The following is a 23524-nucleotide window of genomic DNA, read 5'->3' as shown; positions in this document are numbered from 1 at the left end:
ATCTAGACAATTTGGCCAATGTTTGACCATTTTTGTTATAGTTTGTGTTGATTTCTTTAATGCAGCATCTTTTTTCTTTGCATTTCTTTTGAATTAAAAAGGTCTTAAAGTCCTTAAATTGTCACCTCACTGTCATCTGGGACCCTAAACATTGTGGGCACCTCAATGTTAAATTGACTGTACATCTTTGGAGTATGCAGGATCCATCATTATATGTAAAATGACCCTTCAACTTCTTGTTTCAGAGTTCTCAGGTGCCCACCTTTCCTGTTACATTTGAAACATCAAACTACTTTAAATTAACTTATTTATCATAAAATCATCCTACAGCAAAGACAAGCTAAATATTAGATATATAAAATAAATTGAACTATTTCACCTATAGCGCAGTCACCTTGTTACAGAACATCCTTTACTTTACAAAAAATGTCAACTTATTTTGCAGGAAAGAATTTAAAAGAAATACTGCAAAACTACATTTGTTTTCCTGGAGTACATAATGGGTTCCTAACAAAACTGTCATTTGTCAGGATAAATTGATTTGTTAACTTGTTTGAGAAAAATACTGGTATGTCAAATTAAAATTCAATTAATTAAAAAGATTTTGTTGCAACTCATCACCCGTTCTTAAAACCAATTTAGGAAAATATTCACTAGCCTGGATGAAGAGGTTCATGCTTACTAATGCTTATATTCCGATCTCATACTACTCGAGTAACATCTGCTAAGTGCCTAAATTCAATTTTACTGAAGTTTCCTTCCAACAACCGCCCTCGCCCCCAATAAGTTAAAAAACAAACTAAATCAAATTAATACTATAAATGATGACCACATTGTTGCCATACTCAACCTGCAGACAGTGCAGAGCACCAATAAGTAAACCACACCTCTGTGCGTAGGGACTTGTAAGGCAATCTTTATTGCATGTGAATGACATGACCTGGCATCACTCCTCCTTGATGAAGTGAGCTGACATACGTATCTAAGCTCAGTGATGGCTGCACTTCAACCTGTCCACATTGTGATGAGCAGTGGCTGCCCCGATCTCTTCTTGTACAGGTATGCATGTTACTAGCGTCCACAGGTAGCTTGTTTCATTGCACTACCATCAGTCATCTTTACATGGGAACAGTAGGACTCATCCACAGGTCTTTCCTTCCTCTTGATTGGACCATCAGGTTCTTGAAACAAGAAGCTCAGCTTAATTTGTCCTCACAATTTGGCTCACAAAGAAAGCGGTTAAGACTTCATGCTTGTAGTGTCAGCAGACCAGGAGGGGAGAGATAACTACCATTTTAGATTAGCTTCTCTTATCTCACCAGTGAACAATTCTGTTCTACCCCGCAACATTCATCAGTTACGTTCCAGGTCGCCTAAATGTGGGAGGGTGTTGGATGCCACAACTAAGCTTAGATAAGCAAGCTACACCCCACACACACACACACATTTTAAAACATTCACTTGATGTCTGACTGCAGTCTATCATGTTGTAATGTACTGTAAGGAAAATGTACTTTGCTTCCTGGACCTTGCATGGACACTTGCCGCAAATCCTCTTCTTTTTAGCATCCAACATACAGTACATAACAGGGGTTTACAGTCTACTGAACTTGTATGACAGAAAACGGAGATCTGCTTGAACACTGACGCTAGTTAGTCAAATCACTTTCAGACAGCACAATGTACATTTGCAGATCAAGTATACATACATATCCCAGGGCAGACCATTCACTCTGTACAAATAGCTACGTTTATAGCAGCAAAAATAACAGCTTTCAGGAGAACAAAAAAAACAAGCGAGAGGCGTCGGGAAGCAAGGGGATACATTTCATTATTGTATAACTGCGAGCCAATGTTTGCTTCTGCACATGAAATGTACACTAGATTCCCAAATTCCATACAAATAATGGTACTGTAACAATACAACAGTTTTGTGTGTGATACAGTAACACTTGATCTGATCCTTCACATAATTCATAGTTACTAAGACGGTCAGTGAGGAAAACAAAAACAACCCTTGATTTACTCAATGGCATGGTAAATATCAGCTCTGCCACTAAAGGCCATGCTCGCAAAACTGACTGTGATTGTTGTTCAGACACCTGGTGTCTGAACAACAAAAACGGATTTAAGACAAGATTCTCAGATCTACCTTACAGAATAGATCCCCGGAGTTTATCAGATATAACTGAACTTAATATAATGCTAATCATCCATAACTTATAACTCCTATAGTACTGCCTCATCAGCGAGAACAGATGAGCGTGATCTTGATTCTGAAGTGCAATTCAGTCCCAGAAACCTCATTCTGGGTTAGTTTTTTTATTAAGTAATGTCAGAACTTGACTGCCCATCCTCTAGCCCCATGTGTTGTACAGTCTATTTAATTACATGACACTGTCATTTTGTGGCAAGTTACAAGTGTTATGAGGACTTCAAGGAATACTCCACTGTCAAGTGTGTGGCTGTTAAGTTAATTTGACATTAACTGTAAATCGATAAACAAACCATTTGATTACATGTGAGAACAGCTGAGAAAATGCTTATTTTATGTCCCATTCTGAACATAGCGTTTTGCTTATTGATCCCACAATACACTGCTGAGGCTTGGTTCTTGAGCAGTTTGAGGCCGCTAGTGACAGAGGGGTGAAAGGTGGTGGCTTGTGATGTCCGCAAACATGTTGCCGTGCAGACAATATGAGTGTTGAGGGACGTAGCACCATGTACTGATCATTACTTCTACCGATAGACAAGGATGAAAAACAGTGAAGTATTCCATTGATAGTCCATTATAATATGGCATACAGACATTTGGTTGTACATGATGCATTCCTAGCTCAACATTCTCAAGGTAGCCCACACACACACACACACACGCACACACAGCAACTCTAATGAACCCTCCAGATCGAGGCAATTCTCATTTTGGTAGGGTGTCTTCTCCAAGTGCAACGGGCTGCCGTGAGGTTGGTCTGGGGTTACTGGTTCTGAGCAGGGAAGGGGACATTACTGGCTGCTGAAATGTCTCTGTCAGGGAGAACCCAATAATCAAAGTCAATGAACACCTCCGCAAACCTTCTGGATACCTTAATCCCTCTCTGCCGATGACGAGCTTGATGTAGCGATAGCAAAAACTGAATTCCACTGCCTCCCTTTCAATGGTGCCTTCCCTCTTGCTCTCTCACTTTTCTTTTTCCCCATATATTTGTTTTCTGCCAATTTTATCTTGTTTTCCCACCCTCAGCCCTTTGCAAACGGTCACATTCAAGGGTACACACTGCACCAGTATGGCGAGTACCCAGTACCACCCTACCTATCTTGCTTCCAAACAACGCCGTTCGTTCTGCTCTCGCTTCTAATTCTCATCTGTTTGGGGAGCAGCAGCTCAGGTAAAATGGTTCACCCCCCCTTTTTCCTCTACATTGGAACAATCCTGCCATAGGATTGGCCAGAGGGGTCTGTCAGTCAGTCACACAGAAGGAGAGGAGCCAGTCAGTAGCAGGAGGAGAGAGAAGAGGTGGCTGGAGACTGCAGGGAGCCAGAGGAGTTGGATCGTCTCATGTGAGGGAGGAGGTAGGCGTCTGAGCCCAGCTGGTGAACGTCAAACCTGTCCTCCTTGCGGTATGCCAGACAGCGGCGAATGAACGCCTGGTGAACACACACACACACACACACACACACACACACACACACACACACACACACACACACACACACACACACACACACACACACACACACACACACACACACACACACACACACACACACACACACACACACACACACACACACACACACACACACACACACACACACACACACACACACACACACACACACACACACACACACACTTATTTATGTCCACATAAGAGATACAATACAAGGACACAAATATTTACAAGGTGCTGTACAGAGTGCAATCAGCAAATCCCGGACAAATACCCACACACCCTTTAGGGGTAACAGCGCGCGCACACACACAATTATTAACAGCAGGATGTGTGTGTACAGTTGTGTATGAATGGATAGTTTCTTCATTTTGTTATGAAAAATAAATAATGTTCGATCTAAATCTTTGCTAAATTGACCACGCGAAACCTTTTGTTTTATTTCATGAATGTTATTTCGAATCATTTTCAAATGAAACCAAGGCACCAACCGAATGATTGCAGAACGTGTGGGTTACCTTAGCTTCCGTGCTGGCCTGTGGTTTAGCAGGAAACTGCACCTCGGTGGCTTTGAGAATGGTGTTCTCCTGCAGGATGTCCTGCTGGGACTGGTTGTGACCAAACGGCTACAAGAAGACAGAGATAACAGAACATCAATACAACGCTTTTAACTGGTTGCAGTTCTTACCAGTATGGCTCTTGCTTGACACCAATACCTGATCACAATTATTATTATTTTTTTTTAAAAGATTTGTTTTGGGGCTTTTTATGCCTTTATTGATAGGGAACAGTAGCCAGACAGGAAAGGGGGAGAAATAGATGGGGAGTGACACACGGCAAAGGCCGCCGGGCTCGGAAGTCGAACCCGCGGCACGCCGTCCGGCTGGCTTGGCAGCCTAGGTGCCTGATCACAATTATTCTAACGCCGATTTCTCACCAGTAGCTGCGAGACAATGTCTGTAGTCAGTGGCGTAAATATCGACAGTGCACCGTGGGGGTCCATGAAGGAAGAAGAAGAAGGAAAAAAAGCCAAGGCAATGCCATTTTCTCTGCCGAAAACCTGCGTGCGTCCTTGAGTTGCATGCATGCCCATGTGGATCTGCTCAGAACTAAAGCGGCCCATCCTCCCCACCTGGTCTAGCAGTGAGTTTTTAAGTGTTATTTAGCGCAAACATTAGGACGAATCAAACAGCGAAAGTAGCCATCTACATGCTGAAACACACTCCTCCATCCCGCCATACATGTAGGCTATTTGCGCACTCGCAATAAACAAAATATTTGCAAGGGGGCTTATTACCATGATGTTACGCCACTGTCTGTAGTTCAGACATTTTCTAAGTTGCAATAAATCAGAATGCAGCAGCATACGTCTGCTGCTGGTGTGAATTCAGCTGAAGTTCCCTTCGTAGTGTTTAAGCCAGGGGTTCCCAAACTTTTTTGGACCAGGTACCCCTTTTGGGGTAGACATTTTTCCAGGTACCCCCTCATCTGAAGCGGCCGCAGAAAGTGTATTTTTGTTGTTTCTGCAGCATGCGTCCTGCTGTTACTGTTTGGGGTCACGACAGGTTGACTGATGTTGTAGTTTTAGTAATCATGTCAGCTATTGGCCCAAAGCAAACATGGGAGAAACACAATTAACACAAAAAATACGTTTATTGCGCAACTTGGCAGAAATGACCACATAGATAAACATAATTTTAATGTTAAAAAAAGTTTAAAAAAATATATATATATATTTTTCTTTCTGGGAATTATTTCGGGTACCCCCTGGCTATGCGTCGCGTACCCCTAGGGGTCCGCGGACCCCACTTTGGGAACCGCTGGTTTAAGCATCCTTTATAGTGATCAAGTCATTAGTACTGTGGGAGGTTCACTGTTGCCGTTTTAATTTGCATGGAACAAGTCTAGTCTTCAGTGTGCACTGCACATGCATCCTAAAGATGGGTTTTAACCCATTTTGGGCGGGAACCCCTTTTGGTGTTTTAAACATTATGTTGTAATTTAGCTATTGAAAAATAGCAGATCTACAAGCTTGTAGGTCTGCTATTTTTTTTAAATCGTGAAAATATTTATTTCAGAAAACTGGAGGATTTAGAAGATTTCTTTTTAATTTTGAGGTCAGGCCTAAATGGGTTTTAACTGTGTACCTTGCGTCCATAGAGGCACTGGAAGAAGATGACCCCTACAGACCAGACGTCCACCTTGTTGGAGATTTTAGGAGGTTCCTTCCCAACCACAAAACACTCTGGAGGGAGGTACCTACAACACACACATAAAACATTGTTACTGGATGCAAGTATCTCTAGAACACGAACACACATACACACACGAACACACACACATGTCAAGTATCTAGAACACATAAAACCTTTCAACTAGGAGGTAAATATCTAGAACACAAACAAAACCTTTTCACTGGAGGCAAGTAGCCATACACGCACACACAAAACATTTCGACTGATAATGTTGTGAACGAGGGGTTCCCAAACATTTCCATGCCAAGAACCTCGAAATAGCCAGTCTCTTGACTCACCGCTTGTGAGCTTGTAGATCAGCTATTTCCCCCATTTTGACAATAATTACATGCCCAAAATAAGTACGCCACTGGCACAATAATCTTATAAAATACTAAACAACAAAGGCCTTGTTGTGGGGAAAACTATACTTTTTGTTATTATAAAACATTTGTTTCCAAAACATTTATCATTTAGCATCTCAATGCCTGGACAACAATATTCCAACAATACATCCAACAATATTCTGGATTTATTCCCCAAAAGACCTGACACATAAATTAGATTCACATCTCACCAGTAGGTTCCGGCGCCCTGCGATGTGAGGTCCATCCCATCCACGCCGTAGTTATCATCATCCATGATCTTGGACAGGCCAAAATCTGTAATTTTAATCTCGCCACACGCAGTACCGTCCACCAGCAAGATGTTTCCTGCACAGCAAAGAAAGATTTGACTTGCATGAAAGTATATATTGTTATGTTTCCGCTACCGTAAGAGATTATTTGAATTCAATATACATGACGTCATGTGTCAAGAGACAGGAAGCAGGTTATTTAATCAAACCATTGGTGTACAAACAGTCCATTGTCTAATCGTTTTTTAAGTAAATTAAAAACAATGTCAATATCAACGCTACCCAACCTTAAAGTTGCACATCAGAAAGTTTACTCTGTAGTACCACGATGTTGCCAACTTGAATCCATTTTTAAACATTTTCCCAAAGTCTCTGTGTGATTTCTAGTTGGCTATACTTGAATGACGTAATCTTTTTAGCAATAAATAATAACCCTCAGCTTGTGTCCTAAACAAATCAATCCCAAGGTTTAAATAAGGGTTGAATGAATGAAAACACTCCAATAACTCTGTGATAAATACATTTATGTACCCACTGTGTGTACTGTAATCAGGGCTGGAAAGTAACTAAGTACATTTACTCAAGTATGGCACTTCTAGTAGAGGCATGTCTTCTTTCTTTTTTACTTTACTGGAGTATTTACAATTTTCAGTACTTTTACTTCTACCCCACTACATCTAAGAGGCAAATATTGTACTTTTAATTCACTACAATTATTTGAAAACATTACTTACTAGGTACTTTGCAGATTTTGATTACACAAACATACATTAACCACTTCAGCCCTATATATACATTTCGGCCATTGAAAAAAGCAAATCTACAAGCTCACAATGCAGCTTGTAGATCTACTATTTTCAAATGTTTTTTTTTTATACATTTGAAAACGTGTACCAAAAGTAGAAAGTACTCATTATGCAAAATGTCCCATTTTGATACCAATACTTTTGTACTTTTACTCAAGTAAATTGTGAATTCCGGACTTTCACTTGCGTTTCTACATTGCAGGATTGATAGTATAGTAAAGTATAGTACAACATGTGAGTTCTTCTTCTGCCACTGACTGCAACATTAACATACCAGGTTTGAGGTCATAGTGGATGATGGGGGGTTTGATCTCGTTGAGGTAGCGCAGGGCGTTGACAATTTGCATGACGATGGACCGCGCCTCCTTCTCCGACATCAGCTTGTTCTGTTTCAGGTAGAAGTCCAGGTCGTTGCCCTCGCAGAACTCCAACACCGTACAGAACCTGGCATGGCCAGCGGTGAGAGAGAAATAACCCTTTCATCCTAGTGCAATCAATCAATCAATAAAACGGCATCACTTTTTCTCCTTAAAACCCATTTAGACCTGGAAAGCATTTGTGTCCTTTCAGATATTTGCTGCCTACATACTATACGTTTGCCATTAAACTAACAATATAGATGTGGGCAGAAAACCATTATCTCCATTTTCGTGAATTAGTGCCCTACTTGATCACTGAAGTACCTACTACAACATCACTGAAGTACCTAAAGTAACAGATCTAGTACAAGCTCAAAGCACACTGGGTTTTGAGTTCGTCGATCTGCTACTTTTGCAATTTTTTTAATTTGAACCCTGAAAGGTAATGGACACATGAGGTTTCTACAGAGACGATTTGTAGAATTGTCCTCTAAATTGGTTAGTGGTTGGCCAAAATATCCAATTGATTTGAAATGTTCCCAAATGGAATGTGTTTATTTGTATTTTTGAGAAATGTGCACACAGTTGGCACAGCGGGCTATGGCAACTGTGGTCGGCCATGCCATATTTTTATTGGTGGTTGTTGTTGGTTGTATCAATCAATCAGGAAGACTAGCCCATCTCAGGGCTACCCTGACATCCCAGCCAGGGCTCAGGAAGTAAAGGACAAATTTGGGTTTTTTTCAACCAAGGTTCATGTTTTAGGTTGTTATACAAGAAAGTAAAAGATTAGTGTTAATTATTTTTCATTTGTTGCTTTCTTTAGTTTTTGTGATTTTAGCTATTTTTGAAAGGGGGGCGGGAGGCATTCGAACAAGAGGCTAAATATGTATTTTGTTTTATGGCGATTTCTTTATTATTTACTACAGCGACAAAATATCCCGGGATCTATTGAATGTGAAGGGGAGGTGACAAACATATTGACATATTGAGCCTACGACACACAGTATGGCATCCCCCTACTGGGTCTGATGAAGAGCCGTGAGGCTGACCTCATCAAACCCTGTACACTCAAAAGACACGCTCCATATATGGCCAGTACAGAATTCATTCCATATGATGATCTGACCCCCCATGCCAAAGCACCAGTGCTCGCCCAGCAGTCTGCCGTCACCTAGGCAGATGCGTGCACGTGACCTTGCCCTCAGGGCGTCTTACTGGTTAGTATTTTTGCCATGTAAATGGGGTGCGTGAATACCTGGGTGTGGACTAGTAGTTTCAATTACAGGAAGTGTCCCCCATTAAAATGGGTATGGATGTTTAGTCAATTTATGACTATGTGGCTCTAACACAGCTAGTGTGGCGACTTCTATTTCAACTGAGCCTCTCCGTGTGGCACTCTCTGGCACACTGGATCCATGCGTTACAACTAACTGGGTCACACTGCACTGGTGATGCGTGTGCACAACAACTTTGAAGCTCCATCATGGTTGGGGGAAGGGGCTCCGAGGTCAGCATGGGAAGGTTAGAGGTTACTCACGTGTCAGTGTCCAGGGAGAAGTAGTCGTACAGTTTGACTATTCTGGGATGGTCCATCTGCTTGTGTATCCGGTACTCCCTGCATGCATGCCTGTTACCAGGGCAATACACAGGAAACCCCAGTCATTACTCGCAAAGTGAGGGTGGTTGGTGAAGACATACGCAGTCAAAAGTTAGGGCACACCTGCTAATTTTGTATTATTTGTTTCTACCATTGTCTACATTGTAGAATATCAGTGAAAACATCCATACTATGAAATCATGAAACTAAACTGAACAACGCTGGTGCAGTCGTGTCACCGTCTGAAACTTAATGTGAAGAGACGTCTGGTTATAGAGGACATCACTCTCATTTATATAAAAACGTTGTTCCCTCTCTCCTAACATCGTTTGCATCTCTCATAAAGCCTCAGCAGGGAGAGACAGACGGATTGTTAATCATTTATGAATCCAGAATTTCTCAATGAGGGAGGTAGAAAGTGGAGATGTGCTTCCAGCCCCTTTTCCAACATAAAATCTCTGAAAACATGTTAAATGACATATTGAATTATTGATCATGTCAGAATATGTTGACATTCTTTAAAATGTGTCTGCAGAGTGACTTTAAAGTAGGCACCGCCCACTAACTCTGGTGTCAGCTTTGTACATCGTCTCAATCGCCTTCATGAGGTACTAGTCACCTTCCAGCTAACACGTGTACCTTGTTAATTTGTGGAATTTATTTTCTTCTTAAAGACTTAGAGCCCATCAGTTGACTTATATTAAATGACAGTCCATCATTACTTTTAGACATGTCGTGTGTGTGTGTGTAAGTTGCTTTACTGCAGTAATAAAAATACCATACTGTCACAGCCCTAAAGATGATCTCTGCATGCGTGGTTCCCACTATGAAACTTGGGGGAGGTGGTGTGGGTGGGGGTGCTTTGCTGGTGACAGTCGGTGATTTATTTAGAATTCAAGGCACACTTATCTAGCATGGCTACCGCAGCATTCCGGATAGGATACGCCATCCCATCTGGTTTGCGCTTAGTGGGAAAATGATTTGTTTCTCCACAGGACAATGACCCAAAACACACCTTCAGACAGTGGAAGGGCTATTTGACCGAGTCGGAGAGTGATGGTGGAATGCTGTGTCAGATGTCCTGGCTGCCACAATCACCTGACTTAAACCTATACTAGAGACAGTTTGGGATGACTGCAGAGTGACTGCAGGGTGAAGGAAAGGCATAAAGCAGCCAACAAGTACTCAGCAAATGTTGGAACTCCTTCAGGACTGTTGGAAAGGTAGTCCAGGGGACAACCTCATAAAGATTGTTGAGAGAACGTACAAAGCTGTCACATTGATTTAAAAAATGTAAATAACATTTACGAGAAAGCAAAATGATAACATATTAAAATTTCCAGCATTTTGTCTGTTGCCCTGTCTTTAATTTAACTGTGTATGTGTCATGTATTGACCAAACATTTTCAATCTGCAAGAGGATGTAATTTCTTTTCAAAGGAACAGATGTTTCAAGTAGCCTCCTAGACATGTCATTCTGTTGCTGTGCAGGACACCAGGCCTATAAATAAAACTGCATGCTGAAAAATCTTTTTAAAACTGACCACAAGCAAACTAGAAAAACAAAACTTCCAAAACTGGACATTTTCACATAATTAAGCAAGAGAGTGCAAGAGAGAGAAAATGGAAGAAAGAGAAAATGTGCTCATGTGTATCCTGTGTGCATTTATTTTGTTATGTATACATAGGACCTACTTGTGGTAGTTCTCCTTCTTCTCTTCTCTCCAGTTTTTGTTGAGCTGGTGGATTTTGACAGCCGCATAGCGCTGCTCAAACAGGTCAAAAGCCTGGGTGTGGCAAGACACACACACACACACACACACACACACACACACACACACACACACACACACACACACACACACACACACACACACACACACACACACACACACACACACACACACACACACACACACACACACACACACACACACACACACACACACACACACACACACACACACACACACACACACACACACACACACACACACACACACACACACACACCATCTACAGTGACAAAATACACTGGCCACGTTCACCATTTTACCAGCCATAAATTACATCGTCATAACATAACAAAAGGTTAAAACAGATTCAGATGACTAGTTTACTGTCACAGTGGCTGATGTCAATTTCCTCACTCAATTCAAACACAAGCAAGGAAAGAGAGGGAACACTAACTGCATTCATACATGGCCACAGAAAACAGTTGTTTCTGATTGTTTTTTGATTGACATTTACCGGTAATCCCAGTTAAGCGGAATGTAACTAGGAGTGGGCAATATGGTGATTAATGTCACCGAGACGATACAATGTCGCCATGATGGTATGATTTGCACTTCTATACCTTAATTTATACTTCTGTAGAACAACAGTTGTGTTCGCCAAAAATAATACGTATTTTGGTCTAAATGGTCTGCAACAAAGCCAACAGGCTGCAAGTCATCTTCAAGGAAAGCCATCGACACTAAGCTACAACTTCAAACTGTCGTCTGACACTTGCTGCTGCATGACGCACTACAAAAAAAAGGTTTACCTGGCTTCAACTTCTCTGTGAAGTGTCAATCATGTTTTTGTTTAAGTTTTCACTCCCATTCTCCACAATTCCTGCTCCGTTCCCTAAAAGGGCAAAATAACTAATTATTGCTGTTAACCAGTTCCCTGTGCCATTTAAAACTACCCTTTCCATTCATGCAGTGTGGCTTGACAACACAACGATGACTTGTCCGCTTTGTAGGTGGCCACACTTGTTTGGCACACACTCGTTTTGTAGCTTTTGTCATCACTAGTGTGAAAGCAGCATTACCTTGTAGACTTCACTGAAGCCGCCTCTGCCCAGCAGGTGCAGCAGCAGGTACCTCTCGTTCAGCGTGGGATGGTCTTTGAACCTGGTGACAAGAATACATGGAGAGATGACAAGCAAATTCTCAAAACCTTTATGAAAGGTGCCAGGAGATATTCAATGCTAATGTCTTCTTGGCCGGATGTCAAATCAAAGCTGAAGCCAAGGAGATGTAATCTAAAAACATCCATTATCGAAAAGGCAGAATTCCCATCAGCATTCCCGTTAGAAATGTATTTCGATCAAAAATGTCAAAACTAATCTCATTCAGAGGAATATGAAAGCCAAGATCAGAACATTCAGATGGTTGACTGTTATAGGATCACTCATTTAACAGTTTTGCAGAAGCAATTATCTGTGAATGCTGGCACCTCACATTTCCTTCACCCTGTTCAAATGCAGGCCAATGTAATAGCCGGGGAGCCACAGGCCCACAATTGGACAGGACCTGTGATGTCATGCTGTACTTTTTATTTGTGTTTTTTCTATTAATTTGGTCATTAAGGTCCACAGAATGAGAGGCCTGCGCTGCCGGAAACATCGCGGCCATTATGGCCATTTTTGTATAGCCTACCACACCATAGACAACCAATATATTCCCAAATTTTATCATGCTTTAAGTAGCATGTGACAAATGTGACATGTCAAACTAGGGGTTTTTCATGATTCTGAATCCATTCCAAGCATTAGTTTTGCACGAAAAAAACACTCCTTGGCCAAAAAATCGACCATAGCCACTTGCCAAAATGTGCCCAAATGTGCTGACCTCATCACATTTGTGATGACGGGTCGGCTATGGCTGTTTTTAGGCCAAGGGGTGTTTTTCGTGCAAAACAAATGCTTGGAATGGATTCAGAATCATGAAAACTCCCTAGTTTGACATGTCACATGACTCACATGCTACTTAAAGCATGATGAAATGTTTTGCCTTATATTGGTTGTCTATGATGTGGTATACAAAAATGGCCATAACATTTTTCGTGATGTTTTCGGCAGAGCAGGCCTCTCATTCTGTGTACCTTAATGACCAAGTGAATAGAGAAACACAAATAAAAAAGTACGGCATGACGTCACAGGTTCATCCTTAACCGTTGAGCTTTTGGGCCTGTGGCTCCCCGGCTATAATAGAAAATCTGACCACCATAAAGAAATCCTGTGTTTACAGTAATTGAGTCTGTTCAGTGTTCTCACCAAACGTATCAGCCGAGATCTCTGATCATCTGGCTTAGTAAAACTAGTTCTCTACCGTCTTGAGCAGATAAGCAACATGTGGTCAACATGTGGCCGGTACTCACGATGAGCTGTCCTCATTGTTGATCCTTTTCAGCTCTCGGATGTGGAGGTTCCTCACCCGCTCCAAGCGCTCCAGCTCAGCTTGGATTTCAGCCTCCTCCTGCACAACACCAGGCAGGACACATGAATGGACCTTTCAAATTAGGCTGTTAGGGCCAGGGTGTGGTCAGACTCAGACAGCCTGCATTTCAAATATTTTGTTTTGTGTCACATTGCATTCCTGAAGAGATGGGATTATTAAATTCTGTCATGATGACGATTACAGAGATTTGTTTTCCCACTGACCTTCTTAAGATGTCCCAGACGTAGCTTGAAGATCTCCTCCTGCTCGTGGTACTCGGCCAGGGTCAGGCTGTTGAAATAACAAGCAGAAATGCCCCTTAATCAAAGTGCGAAATGTGTTACAAAGTGATGAAAATCCAAGAAAATATATTTGTATTGCAGGATCAAGAAAACCCTACCAATGAAACCAACATATTTTTGTTATAACATCACTCAATCATCTGCCTCTGTGGTCATGTTAATAATGAGGTGGATAATTGAATTAAATCCTATTTAGGAATATGAGTCAGTATTCCGGTTACTGTGTGCGTGCGTGTGTGTGTGTGTGCGTGCGTGCGTGCGTGCGTGCGTGCGCGCAGCCAATATGACATTAATCCTCCTCTGCCTCAGGCCCACCTAATCACACTTTTTGTAATATTCCGTTCTGCACAGAATCTCACATGTGCTGATGCCATGATATCAGTTATTTCCCAGCAAATCCACCACTTGGTAATGTTCACGTAGATTTTTGTGCACCTCTGCACACAGTGCTGTGGTAAATTCAAGTGCATTCCTCCGTGGAATACGTATTTTCAGTATATAAATCAGAATGTCTCGATGTTAAAGACGGCTTGGCAGCATATTTAGATGACTCTGTTCTCCGGAGACTGTAACACAATAACACTCTCATAACTGATCTGTACTGTAGGTTGCTTTCTGTGGCTTAAGGTGGCAGGTAACATCAATTCAAACCAATAATGGTAAAGCTGATTGTGGTATTTTTGCGTATTTGAAAGGTTTTAAATTAACTCAAACTCATTTCTAACGTCTTGTTGTGTACCGATCTGTGTACAAAAATATCACCAGCCAGCATCCTGAGGGACGAAAACTACCAAGCACGCTCACATTTCATTTTGTAAATAATTGTTTGTCTTGGTGTACACTCACAGCTGGGGCAGCGAGGGCTTGAGGAAGGGGTCGGGGTCGTTGCCATTGACCACCTTGGTCTTGCGCTGTTTGGGCTCAGGGGCAGAGACCACTGAGAGAGAGGGTGAGGACAAAGTGTTGGGGGGCTTCCTCTTGGCCAGAAGCTTCCTCTGACGCTCAATTTCCTCCTTCTGTTGGTTGATGCCCTCCTGCTGCCTGCACACCGAGGAGATGAGGGAGTTACACCAGGGGTGCAAACATTGTAGATCTCAAAGCTCACAATGTGTCACACTCGCATCTCAATGAAATGAAATGTGATCTTGTAGATGTGATGTTTTAGCATTTCTTTTACAATTACCAGTATGAAAAGAAAATGTCATACTGTTTTGTTAAAAAAAATAAAAAAAAATACATGGTATATATTTAAACACGGGAGTGTTTGCAAACACTGACTTGACCAGGTTCTGGAATGCGTATCCGTCGGTCCACTGCTCTGTGTAGGAGGCTCCATGTCGCACCGTGGTGAAGTGACCCAGACGCAGACGGTCTTGCATGCTCTTCTCACGACACGACTGCTTCTCCTGGGTACTCTGCGCACGCACGTGCACGACACACACACACACAGAGATGAAGCAACCACCCAAAGCTTTTCAAACACATATTGTTGGGTCCATCAATACATGTACACATATCGTTGCTATTGGGCAGACACCTTTTATCTCTTTTTTAGTAAATGAATGCTCTACTTTGTCATACCAAGAAATATATGTAGCCTGTATATACAGTACTACTATATAGTATATGTAAAATGTAGTTTTTTTTAAGGATGCTTAGATTTCACTGTTGCTACACGGCGTGATTATCGAGAGACAAGGTATCCACCCGACAGCAACAATATGCAAGCCAAAACAGGTACCTTCTCTATGAGCAGTTTTTTGCTCATAGTGATGCACTTGTTGAGTCTCTCCTTGTATTTCTCCAGCATTTTCTGCTGCTCGTCGATCTGTCTCCTCAGGTCACAGTTGGCCTTTTCCAGAGAGAAGTGGAAGTTACCGTTAATTAGGTGATCGGGTGACTGGACATTTACTGTAAGAATCGCCAACTACTTCAACCACTATACACTTTTGTAGTACTACACTATTGTGCAAAACTGCAAATTAACACCCTGAAACACAGATACACACTGACCCTGAGTAGATCATCGATGCGTCCCTCTTTCTTCTCCAAGTCCAGACTCTTGTTGGTCTCCAGGGCGGCTAGTTTCAGAGCTGTGAGCTCCGTCTGAGACACAAAGATGTGGATTAGTTAATATACATAATATGACACCATGGCTGGCTAAAACGTAGAAGATGGTGGCTACAGTATGTAGCATACCCATGAACACAACACCACACTGTCCTATGTATTACCATTATATTAGACTGCTGAACAAGGCCTGATCACCGCCCCACACCTGTGAACTAGAACACTACTTGAAACTGACTCCCTTCATGAGGATATGTTCCTCTATGCAAACTTCAGTTTCCCTGTGGATTTTTTTGTTTGTTACACTTTGTCTAATTTCATGCCCATATCTGCCGCTATGTGGACCTAGATATGTGTTAACGCTTTTACACTGTATGTTTAACCGCATGTACAGTACACATGCTGTATCTGCTGGCCTTGATATGTGTATAGATGTAGAGATCTTCATTACTTTGCCCTCTTTGACATGCCTTTCTCTTCTTCTCCCTTTTCTGACGGAGTTTGCACAAAAAATAATTTCACCCACTTAATTATGATATTACTACTACAGGAGTAATCTACAGTGATCTACATGATATACAAGTCAAATGCCATATCATACTAATATGAAAGGGACTGTAAAAACCACAAACCACAAATTGAAATGACTTTTTACAAGTGCTTATTGTTATTTAGAAAGCATATACTTTGCATGCGAGCGTACCTGGACACACTTGCTGGAGGAGGCTTTAGGATTCATCAAGTGTTCACCAAAACACAGACTTGTGGGAGAGGAGCTGTTCTGTCGGATCTGCAACCACATGACATATTCCATGTCATTACAACACACACACACATATACAAACTATTAGTAAAAACCGCCCGGTTAAGCATTTTTCTCCTCGCAAACTACTTACGATAGAGCCCGGGGTGGAGTGAGAGTTCTGCGGCGAACGGAGGGCAGATGGAAGACCCCTGACGGGACTAGAGCCGTTGCCACCCTGGAACTACACACAGAGGGAAAGGTGGCATTGTAAAGGACATGCATCACTTCCATAGACAGATCATCTGTTCATTTAACGCAAAGAGTGTACGGTGTACATAATGGTAGAACCAGATGGACATTATTTGGTTCCATATGTATTGTACACTCTTTGTAGTTAAATTAAAACTGAGGAATGTACCGTATACATCACATAGGAAAAAGCCACTGATGATTTTTTAAACATAGATTTTTATAACGAGTACTAAAACAAACATTTCTCTAATTTGCTGTCAGCTCTCCTCTAGGGATGAAATGGTTAATAGGTTTAGTAAAATGACGAAAACTGCTGCATTTCATAGTAACAGAAAGGCATTTTGACATTCGCAAAGTACGAGCAACTCATAAAGTATGAGTCAACATTATGTTGCAATGTTCTTGCCAGAACAGCAGAAAAGAATATATAAAAATATAATTACAATATGAATTTCAGGCCATATTGCCCACCCCTATAACATCTGCTAAAGTTTGTCAAAAATTTGGAATTAATGTATTTAAAACAAATTGGGTCGGACGCATTAATAAAAAAAAAAGCATGAAATAACTGACAATTTATCATGTGATAAAATGCATTCTACATCATTTTTTGCTTATTTTTAAGTTGTGTTGGGGGGCATTTTAAGCCTGGAGGGATACTTACTTAGCCTGCAGAGGCTAAGTATGACATGCTCATCATGAGGGCATTTTGCGAGAGGTACGCGCGCTAATCCACCCTATCCACTTGCTGGGGGTTCTACTTCATGCACCGTTAGAAGACCACCTCTTAAATCTAACTAGTACTCACACAGAAAACTAATGGCCAGAAATACCTCAACAATTTAGGCTTTAGTAGATGCTCTCATCCAACACGACTTACAAAGTACAAGATAGTAGTAAAGCGGAAGGAATCCTAGTCAACAAACGATACGGCAAATGGTTATGTACAGTAAATTAAGTGCAAAGAAAACAACTGAGTTCTACAACGTAACCAGGTAAACAGTCACCTACAGTATAGCATTTGTCTAAACAACATGCTACCGTATACGGTATGACGGGTATGTCTAGATAAATACATAACATAAGACAATAACAGATGGACAGAAAGGGATCTAAATGGTTACTATAAGAAAGCCCATAATTACAGAGGTGATACTCACATCAAAGTAGTCGCTGATTTTGGGCCCGCGTGTAGAGGTCTTCCCTGTGATGTGAAAAAGGGAAGACAATATAAAAACACATGAATAAACTGATAATTCAGGGTGGCTCCCTTCTAGCTGCAGGTGTGTGTCAATCATACCTTGGCTGCTCTCCGATTGGGTGTCGGCCTTCCTCTTTCTTCCTCTGGAAGTTTCCGAGTGCTTCTTCTCTGGGGTCTAGTTAGAGACAGGGAGAAGAAAATATCGATATGATAAATCCCTCATCCTCTACTTAAACAAATTCCAGCATTGTATATGACGAAAAGAGACATTGGAAAGGAAGAGTACATACCGTGTAGGCAGGGGAACTCCCTCTCTTCATATCAGAGTTCTGCAGAGCAAATGATGGAGATAAATGTACTTTACAGCTTTATAATATGCTTCACTGTTTCACATAATACATATACAGTATATTTATTTATATTAAGACTTGCGTTGTGTGGGACTCTGTTGTGTTTTTATCCACTTCTTAAACCCTATGTACTTGGTTGACCGGAGGCCCCCAGGGCTCTATTCTAGTTCCGCTATTCCCTATTCACCATATATCTTCACTTTATGCGTTGCAAGCTTGTAGATCTGCTCATTTAGCTGGATGTTCGCCCTAGAATAGAGAATACACCAACCAGGAGTGGTACTCTTACTTTCATTGTATTCACAGTACAATGACAAAGACTTAAGTTTCTAAGTTCTAGGAGAGTGATGGAGAGGTAGAGTGGGAATGGACAAGAAAGAAAACACCATTTGGGAGTGAGAAGCACGAACAAAGTGGGACTGTATCATTAAATTTGGACTTAGACTGTTTTTCGTCTGTGGTACTCATGGTCTCGCCACTGCTGCCATGTCAGTGAGTGGTATACAAAAACAGCAGGAAACTAACTTTTTAATCTACACTAGTGGCTGGAGTTAATATCCTGCCTGGAGTACAAAACACATTTACTAAATATGGCACATAAGGGAAGCAGTGTCTCTTCTTGACAGCTCAAATTCAACCAAAGGCTGTGGATAATTGGATAATTGTAATCCCATGCAAAACCTGATCAACTCCTTGTGGTTGCATGGATCTATTCCGCAACATATTTTTATTGTTACATCTCAAGTCATGAGTACACAAGAGTAATGTTATTTCATTTTGGTTCCTCAACATTGTAGCAGAAATAACAATAAGCTCTTCTCTTTCTGTGCATAACTATAGACCTGGGTTTCATGAAGGTGGCATACCTGCTTCCTGATTTTCTATACTATAGCTTTATTTCATTGACTGGGCAGATTTTTAACAATGATCACATATGAAGGTGTCATGTGTCTTCTTTACAGGTCAAATCTGCTGTGAAGCCAGTCAAAGTTATGTGAAACACAATCGGAAGAGGAAACGGATATGCAACCTTCTGGAAACCCGTGGGACTACAGTTATGGAACCTATAACAAAGATACAAGAAAAACAGCAAAGGTCTGTACATTATATCATGGCACACTTTGAAGTGATTAAAGGTGCCGTGTGTGTCTTTCTAAATAGTATATACACATTGTGTACTACTACTATTTGTATGCACTGCACTGTGTGTATAATCATGTTCTATTTATGTGGATTTACATTACTATGTACAATTACTATGCTGTGCCTGTGTGTGTCATGTGTTGAAAGACTATAGTAGGTGTGCGAGGGGTGCACCATACCCTTTTAAATGGGTAAACTAAAAACTGTGTCATGTGTTGAAAGATTATAGTAGGTGTGTGAGGGGTGGACCATTCCCTTTTAAATCATCAAACTAATACGTTGTGCATTACAAACATGGCTGTGTGAGTCCGAGTAACAGTGAGAGAGAGTGCGTACGTGTTTTACCTCTGACTCCTTGTCACTTGAGGAGCCCAAGCTGCCATAGCTGTGGTTGGAGCACTCATTGGCTAGACCCTATGCAGAGGGAGAATATGAGAGAACAGGACAACAAAATGACCCGACTACATGTGTGGTGACTTCATCAAATATATACGGTACTGTAGGTGTGTCTGTGTTAACTGGTCATGCGTGTGCATGTGCTCATGCACGCATGTGTGTGTGTGTGTGTGTGTGTGTGTGTGTGTGTGTGTGTGTATGTGCTTTATTCTAGTCTTATACCTACTATTCAAAATTCTGTCCACATTCACACAGTGTTTGTGAGGTGTCTGTTTCACAGTGGTAATTCATTATGTTTAAAATAAATACAAAAGAAGGCAGCTAGACTAATTAGGCCTAGTCTAGCCCCTGGATTAGTCACCAAACTTTAAACTGCTTGGAAATCTTTAGGCAACATACTGAATTTTGAAACATTACATGGTGTTACTGTATTATAAACTGTCCACTGTAATCCAACGAACGGCAACAACAGAAAGCGCATGATAACCGTGCTGACAACTCCTGGATGTAATCATTAAAGGGAATCCACATCTTTGATGTGAGGAGATCAAGAATATAATGGTTGAAAACCAGCCAAGTTTCCAAAACACAAAGTCACATTTTGTATATGATTCTCTTTAAAACCAGTAATTCTACGCTGCCCACGTATGCGTTTTCATTTACATGTAGACATACACAGTATGTACACAATGTATTTTGTTCTTGCTTACTGTAAATCGCTCTGGATTAAGAAGAGTGTCTACTAAATGCCTAAATTGTATGTACCTCCCTACAATATTTATCATTATATTGTTGTCATGTGGAGTCATGTGTCACATAATTCACATTAATAAACAATCTTATAACTATCCAATTAGCTAAATATGTCACAGCACTTGGCTGCTGTTTGTTTCCCACCCTACATTAAGAGTGTGTGTACTTGACTACTTGTATTACAATTACTAGTAATATATTAATACTATTATTTGTGATTCTACTATACCAATAGTAGAATTTCAGAAATAATGTGTTGCCAGTTTTCCTGTTCCTCAGAAGAGAAATGGTTGTTTGATGGTGTAAAAATACTTTTTAGAGTTAGGCAACTAAAAGGTTAGGTTTAGGGGTTAGTGTTGTAGTTATGCCTATACAGTATTATAATTAGTTGAGCATCGGTGTGGGTGCGAGCTTGATATAGTCTATTTTCGGTGTGCAAAACCTACAAGCAAAGAAGTATAACTCAGGCTTTAGGGTTAGTCGTACATTTATAAAATGTTGATGTCCTCAAAGCTACAGTAATACCAATGGCATGTTTGTGCGTTACCTTAGTGCCTCCGCTGGCACTCCCAGTGCTACCTCCAGTGTTTCCACTGACAGCCCCCATGAACCTGGCCTCCAATAGCTCCTGTCTCCTGGGGTCCAGGCTGTGCAGCTCTTCCATGGGGCCTAGCAACAGATCAACACATCCATCGTGAATGGAATCATCAACCAGCCTCTCCGCTTAACCCGACAGCTGTTAAAAATGGGCTCACGCAGTGTTTACACCACACTGCGCTAGACTATTATGACCTTTTATGAGCGATTTTGAGGCCCGGCAAGGTCAATAGCTGAGTAGAGTGGGATAAAAACGGAGCATTTAGAATGATGGAGGTTCCATCCTCAAGTCTTTCCAACCAATACCCAGGCTGTTATCTTTCTGCCTGGCACTCGATATCAGGGGAAATTGATTTGGACCCAGTGATAGATAGACGCGTGTCCAAACCTCCAGTGTGCTCAGTCATCCATCAATGTTCCCCCTTCTGTGGAAAAAGTAGATGTGACTTTGCTCTGCTGCAAGCCTTTCACAAGTTTGTTAAATACTATTTATGAGGACTATTACAAGGATTTGAGCCACATGTAGGATTATGAGTACTTTAACCATGCCGTGGCGTTCGCTGTGATAAAACAGCAGCATATTTTGTGCATAAAATGAATACAAATACACTATGGGTACTATATTGACTTCTAAAGAAAGACATACGCCTTAGCCTAGTTATATGACAACTAGTTTCCAGAATGGGAAAGACAGCTCCTGTGCCTTCTTGCGACTGTTGGTATGTGTTGTTCCAGGGTGTCATCTTTACATAGCACCTGACTAGTGAACAATAGCCCCCAAAAGGTCTAAAAAGACATTATGCAAAAGGACCTTGTGCCTTGAACCAATGGGCTGGCTAGCGCAGCCCATATGAGGTTATCCAAGGATAGCAGGATAGACAGAATGGAGAAAAAAGACAATGTATGTAGGTATATACAGGGCCTTCTGTTCCGATACCACCCAGGTTCTGAGCCAAATGGAGAACTCACGTTAAGAATTCTCTCAAAATACGTACTGCAACTTTAACGTCATATTAATGTTGCTCATCATCATTTGACATAGGTCAAGCTATATTAGCTGAGCATTTCAAGCTGGCATAACCCAAACGACCGTATGTGGGCAAATGTGACATGTTTCTTAATTTGGTCAAACATGATCTTCTGCAATCATCCGAGTTATTGGAATTTTATTTACAAGCCAATTAAAATGGGGGAACGAGGATCTCTAAAATGTCCACAAACTAAACACCCTGGGGCCTATATCTTAAGTTTAAAACAGCTGGGCGTTCTGCATCGCAATGCTTGCATTCATGCATGCAATGAATGTATCCATTGGATGATGTTGATACAGTCGATACAATGTTACCAAAGTCGAGACATAAACAGCTGTAAATAGTGATCATCAGACATAACGACACAGATTAAAGCTCTTATTTGTGTGCAAACAAACGGTGACACAGCTTTGCTGCTAAACCAGACTGAAGCCATCAAACAACTGAACTGACAGCTGACGTTTGGCTTCTAATTCACGGCATCATGGAACTTGACATCCATCTTTATTACTTCCAAGCTACCCGACTCGAGACATTCACATTCCTGCTTCTCTTCCGCAAAGGGACGAACATGAAATGTCTCCGGTGCTTCTTTTTCCTCCACCACCCCACCCTAGCTCTCCTTCCTGTAAGGCAGACATAATGCATGTATTAATACCTTCCTTGGTCTTCGCGGTCGCCGTTATGATGTGTTGTTGAAAAACCGTCGGGGACGAGGAGAGCTGCGACCAAGATGGCGTCGCCTCCAAACTTCCACCACCACTTCCACCACTGTTACTTTGGACACTCATGAAGGAGAAGCCTCTTCACCGCCGAGCAGGAGGTGCCGGGGATCGGCGGGCACACGACGAGCAGCACGCCTGGGCCGTAGTAGTCCGCGAACAACAACAACAACAGCCCGAATTCCTCCCCAAACTTGCGTCCATCATCTTCTCTTCTGACACCTGCTGGTACGCGTGTATAATATATATATTTTTTGTATAATATATATGCGTACGTATATATAAACGGTCCGTTGTGCGCTGTTTTTTAGTGCATTCTTTTTTTTCCATAAACAGCGACCTCCGCTGCTCCGTCGTTCATGTATGAGATCCACTCAGATGGATACAATGTAACCTTTGCATGATGACCGCCGCTCGCTCGCTCGCGCGCCTGACTGTCAGCATCCA

At 41.5% G+C, this 23524-nt stretch overlaps 1 protein-coding gene across 1 annotated transcript; it reads right to left on the bottom strand.

Moving 5' to 3' along the window:
• Window positions 1-900: 900 nt before the first annotated feature.
• Window positions 901-23524, bottom strand: LOC306912583 (serine/threonine-protein kinase tousled-like 1-B). The gene is made up of 22 exons (XM_079488915.1): window positions 23014-23524; window positions 21275-21396; window positions 19924-19992; window positions 18376-18414; window positions 18185-18260; window positions 18045-18088; window positions 16784-16873; window positions 16591-16677; window positions 15831-15923; window positions 15559-15669; window positions 15096-15232; window positions 14664-14858; window positions 13740-13806; window positions 13457-13554; window positions 12126-12207; window positions 11006-11097; window positions 9251-9340; window positions 7626-7795; window positions 6486-6621; window positions 5822-5933; window positions 4193-4300; window positions 901-3648 (listed from the first exon to the last, which is right to left on the bottom strand). The coding sequence occupies exons 1-22, from the start codon at window positions 23144-23146 to the stop codon at window positions 3493-3495; spliced, it is 2307 nt and encodes a 768-aa protein (XP_079345041.1). The 5' UTR covers window positions 23147-23524; the 3' UTR covers window positions 901-3492.

Source organism: Electrona antarctica, assembly GCF_951216825.1.
Source record: "Electrona antarctica genome assembly, chromosome: 19".
Classification (NCBI taxonomy): Eukaryota; Metazoa; Chordata; class Actinopteri; order Myctophiformes; family Myctophidae; genus Electrona; species Electrona antarctica.
This window is presented reverse-complemented; position numbering and strand designations above follow the sequence as displayed.

Coding starts and splice junctions, on each gene's coding strand:
- LOC306912583 (XM_079488915.1), bottom strand. CDS start 23,146: ATGAGTGTCCAAAGTAACAGTGGTGGAAGTGGTGGTGGAAGTTTGGAG. Junction 9,341..11,005: donor AAGAAGGAGAACTACCACAA/GTAGGTCCTATG, acceptor CCCTGGTAACAG/GCATGCATGCAGGGAGTACC. Junction 3,649..4,192: donor AGGCCAGCACGGAAGCTAAG/GTAACCCACACG, acceptor TGTGTTCACCAG/GCGTTCATTCGCCGCTGTCT.